At 41.4% G+C, this 5,175-nt stretch overlaps 1 protein-coding gene across 1 annotated transcript in view; it reads left to right on the top strand.

The window, feature by feature from the left end:
• Window positions 1-4,448, top strand: part of IMPG2 (interphotoreceptor matrix proteoglycan 2) — a 128,443-nt gene extending 123,995 nt beyond the window's left edge. The window contains exons 18-19 of the mRNA XM_027769966.1: window positions 2,200-2,279; window positions 4,259-4,448. Coding sequence (XP_027625767.1) covers window positions 2,200-2,279; window positions 4,259-4,448 — 270 coding nt within the window. The remainder of the gene's footprint in view (window positions 1-2,199; window positions 2,280-4,258) is intronic.
• Window positions 4,449-5,175: the final 727 nt, after the last annotated feature.

Raw genomic sequence — 5,175 nt, 5'->3', positions numbered from 1 at the left:
TAGGCAGGAATGCCTGAACTGCCAGGCACGCTGAAGGAAAGGCATCCCGAGTGTGGTGAGTGCCTGTTTCATGATAGGGGAGGGTTCAGGGATATCAGAGATGAGATGGAAAAGCTGTTTCCCTTCTATGAGGACTGCATCTGTTACGCCTTGCTCCTCTTCAGCTCATACTGGTAGTAATTAGCCAGACTTTTGTATATGGGTAAGAATCTGACAAGAAACAAAATCTGGTTCTTTGATTTGAGGTGTGGCTTCATTAACAGAGGAAGTAAAACCTGGACTACTTGCTTGGGCACCCAGAGCCCTCTGGGTGTTGATGTAATCCTGTTCCCTGGTCGTGCTCTGTTTCTGTGCTTCTGGAGTCTACAAGAGCTCCCACTTTAAGTCTAGGTTGCCACCCTTCACCCTCTGACTTGGCTCAGGGGGCACCTTTGGTTTCTAGGGCACCAGGATATATTTCCATTATGTTCTTAGACTTTTTATTTGATTGATTTCAGCTTCTTGTTGCACTGTCATCACATTTAGAGATTCTAAAAAATGCTTTTTATTGTCAGCATCTAGAATAGCCTAGACATATAATCACTACTCAGTAAACACAAGGAGTCTACAAAAACCCCGTGGAAAATGTACATTATGGAAAGGCTTCACATGGATTTAAACAATTTTTTTATACTAAAATGAACTTACATTTTAATTCCACTTTTCCATGAACTTTTTGAAGTTCCCACATGTTTATGGACCTGGATTGAGTTGGGGGGCCCCAGCTCCTCTCTCCACCCAATATTTATACTTCTATCAGGTTCTCTCTGTAGTTACAAACTGATTTTTTTAACACTGATTTTTAATGTGTATGACTTTGAGAATATTGGAGCTATTTAGTGAAATACCATCTTCTGGCAGACATAGCTCCAAGCCATCATTTACTAAGTGCTGGGCACTGTGGGAAGATAAGTTGAATGAGACATGGAACAATTACACAGGGCATTTGCCATGTAGTCAAGGAGATGACAATAACCAACCTGATTAATAATGTTGAGACCGATCTGGATATTTTTCAGTTGCTTCTTCCTCATTTGTGTTTAGTTCACCTCTTTTCTTTCTAAGTTTATATTTTTTCCATGAGTAAGAGAGATGAGAGAGAGAGAGAGAAAGAGAAAGAGTGAGTGCCCCAAATAGGATTTCAATACCATGATCCACCCCAGCCTTCAGCCAGCCCTGGATCATGGGCAATCTTATGTCTGACATACTCACGGAGGTCTCTGGGCTTGAACCAGGAGCCTTCCCATGTGGGACTGCTTTGCAGAGTATTGCATTTTACCATTGTGCTACTGTCTGCTCCCATCTCTTTTCCTTCCCAACAAAAATCTTGTTCCAGATCAACAGTCTTATGTGTAGTTGCATATTCAAAGAAGAACCTGAATCAACCCTATCTTTTTTTTGTAATGGCTCCAGCAGACAGGCTGACAGCCTCTCAGCCATTGAGAATGCAGTGAAGTTCAACCCCATGTATGAAAGCCACATGCCCGGGTGTGAGCAGTATCCTCCATATGCCTTCTACAGCTCTGCTAGCGAAGAGGTGACGGGTGATCCGAACAGAGGAGAACTCAGACAGATGTATGAGAGGCATGAGCTTTCCAGAGAGGTAGGAGTTTGTATTTCTGTTGTTGTACTGTTGTTGCTGCTCCCCCTGCTGGTGTGTGTGTGTGTGTGTGTGTGTGTGTGCATATGTATGTATGCATGCAGATACATGGGCTCCAAGAAAAAATGAATACTACCTCATGGTTATTTTTAACCTAATTATCTCTCCCAGTGTGATATGTCTGCAATTATTTTTTTTTCCATGATGAATGTTAATCATTTCATTATGACAAGACAAATGGTTCTTCTTATTACTGTTACACTCATGCTAGAACAATTCTAAGCTATACTTTATTCTCCATGGAGTGACTTCTTTTTCTGTTATTAAGAAACACTCTCTCATTTCTCTTTTTCTTACTTAGAAATATATATCAGAGTTAGGTCCACATATGTAATATCCAGAGCAGTATATGTAGGACTTCCCTTTCTCTGAAAGGGCAATTCTTTCTTATAGCTCTTCCTTGGAAGGTCACAATTTCTTATAAAAATTAGAATTCCTTTAAAAAACCTGTTGAGGTTTTTCTAATGCAATGTGTGGCCTCTTTTTCTTTTCTGTTTAAGGAGATTCAAGAGAGAACAAGAATTTTGGAACTGTATGCCAATGATCCGGAGTTTGCAGCATTTGTGAGACAGTACAAAATGTAAGCATTTGAAGCATACCCTGACCCCCGGTCTTTACTGACAGTTTGCTTTAGAGTAGTGTCACCCGCATGAGCACAAGTCCTGTCCATGTGACAGGCGTCTTGGTGATGGCAACATTTGTTGGGTTTAGTCTGCACATACCTGCACAGGTGATTTCATTTGTTCCTTATAAGGGTTTTGTAAATTGGCTGATTATTGTTAAGATTTTTGCCACAGGGCACATGCATTCATTCATCAGAGAGAGACAGAGAAGGGGGTGAGGGTGGCGTGAGAAATCAACCCTCCTCCCCAAGGTGGATAGCCATGTTACAATCCTTTCTCCTTCATTCTCCTCTTGGGATTTTGGGCACACATGCACATGTGCCTCGCATATTTTTCAAGCTGCCAGTGTCTTGCCATCACACCACCTGCTGACCCACGAATTGGCTGTTTCTTATTGGAGTAAAGAAAGCCTTGGAAAATTGAAGGGACTTCAGATGACAAGGGTAACAAGTGGCAGGAATATTTAAAACTAAGACACTCTCTGTATAGTCCTAGAGATCTCTGGACTATGTCATATTTTCTTTCTTGTTATCATTGAGTCACTAATGATTCAAAACCATAAAATATTTTTCATAGATAGTTTCTATGAAAAGCATTTGAGAAGCAATAAATCCTCACATATTTAAACATGTCCCCTCCTTTTTTTTTCCTTTTAAATCCCTATAGATACTTTTAAGTGTGGCTTAAATCAAAAGCGTATCTCTTGCCTCTATCAAGTTTATCTTGATTTTATTCTGTCTCATCCCATTTGTTTTTCTCAACATGAATTTGGGGCAAGTGTTTGTAATCTTTGTCTTTGCTCTCCAAGATCTATAACAAGACTTAGGTTATGAAAATGAACTGTCTTATGTTGAAGATAATTTATAGTTTTATCAACTGTACTGGGGAGAAATGTTTACCTGTTGAAATACCCATTTTGTAAGCCAAATAACGTGGTTAAATGTATAAAAAATGAAATAAAAAAATTAAAAAAAAAAGAAAATGAACTGTCTTATAAAGAGACCATTGTGGGCATAGTTGAGCACAGTAGGCAGGATTGCCATTTGGCATTGATATTCAGCCCTGCTGTTTCCCTCACAGAGGTTCTTGCTCATGGACAGCTCCCAGATGGGTATTTTTTTTTTTTTGGAGAGATTTTCACTGTAGGGCGCGTGCGCTCGCCAGACAGACAGAGAGAGACAGAGAGACAGAAAGCGAGAAATCACCCCCCAGGGGGGATGGTCACGCCGCAATCCCTTCTCCTCCATTCTCCTCTCGGGATCTTGGGTACGCACGCACACGCGCCCGGCGTGAGTTTTAAGCCACCGGGTCCAGGACACGAACCGCGGTCGACTACGTGGGAGTCCAGCGACATAGCCATTACGCTAACTGCTGGTTCCCCAGATGGGTATTTTTACCTGACTTTTATAAGAGGAAAACCAGTGTCTTTCATGAATAATTATGAAAGAAATAGAAGGGGCTCGATTGATGACCTGGTGGTTAAAACAGCTGGAGCCCACATGGCTGCTTGCACAATTTGAGTCCTGGACCTTATGGCTTCAGAAATGCTGGGCATGTGTGCTTCAAATCCCTAAAACAAGGAGAGTTCGGGGAGAAAGGATTGTGGTGTGACTATTGCCCACGGGGGTTGTTTTCTCCTCTCTCTATCTCTGTCTCTCTCTGACAAGCACTCACATCCTCTAGTGCACACATGCATGCATAAACACATAGACACACAAAATTGATGAAGGGTCAGGATAATAGCCATGGCTCTGGGTGGAGCCTCTTCCCCTTTGCTCCAAATCCTTTTCTTCCGATAGGCATCTACATCGCTTATGGTCTCTCTCTGATAGAAGTATCAAATTGACATCTAAGGAAACTGAGGAAGATGCTCTAATTCCATGTGCATGGTGGATATAACTTCTAAAATTCTCTGAGCATCTGACTTGGCTTCCAGGAGTCTGCCAACCTTGCTGAATGTGTCAGAGATACTGCCAGGAGTCTGCCTATTACACTGGGTAGTCACTCCTCCCTGTGCTTTCAGCTACCAGACAGCCCGTGGCTCCCTTACAGTAGTAGCCAATAGAAAAAATATGAGTGATGTTTTTGTCTTTTCTAAGACTCCTTCAGAGCCGCTCAGGAGCTAACTGCCTGAATATGTTCCCTGAATTAAAAATGCATCTCATCTAGGCTAAGAAATTCAAAGGAAGAATTCAGGTGAGCCTATGCAGGGACACACAGGCTACATGCTTCAGTTTCTTCTGGTGAACTGTCTAGCATTAAAATACATTTTTTAAAACTCCATGAAATAAAGAAGATTTCAACAAGCAAATTCTATGAAACAAAAGAAAGTCCACTCAGAAACTACTGCTTTAAGGAAAACATTCACAGAAGAAAATTGCATTGGAAAAGCTAGACACATAATCTATACGGCATTTTCAGTTTTCACTCAGTCTCAGAGTTTTCATCTACCAAGTACCTCAGGAAGATGTTAATGACCTTGATTTAGGATTCAGTAAAAGCATTACATGGTCTTTGTAGAGTGGAATCAAAAAGAAACTTAGCATAATGTAGAATAACTTTTCTTCAAAGAAAGAAAATAGAAGATATTGGTGATGGGGCCAGCAGGTGGTGGGGAGGTTAAGGTGGCTGGATTTTTCATGGCTGACTGAATGATTTGAATCCTGGAACTGGTGACTTGAAAAACACATTGGGTGTGTGCATGCCCAAAATCCTGAGAGAACAGAGGAGAAGGGATTGCGGCATGGCCATCTTCCCGATTTCTCACTTCCCCTCTTTCTCTCTCTTTCTCTGTCTCTCTGGCAAGAGCACACAGACCTTACAGCAAAACCAAATAAATAAATAGATAAACAT

The sequence above is a fragment of the Tupaia chinensis genome, unplaced genomic scaffold (genome assembly GCF_000334495.1).
Source record: "Tupaia chinensis unplaced genomic scaffold, TupChi_1.0 Scaffold000100_1, whole genome shotgun sequence".
Lineage (NCBI taxonomy): Eukaryota > Metazoa > Chordata > Mammalia > Scandentia > Tupaiidae > Tupaia > Tupaia belangeri.
The sequence above is the reverse complement of the archived record's forward strand: the minus strand, read 5'-3'. Positions and strand labels throughout refer to the sequence as shown.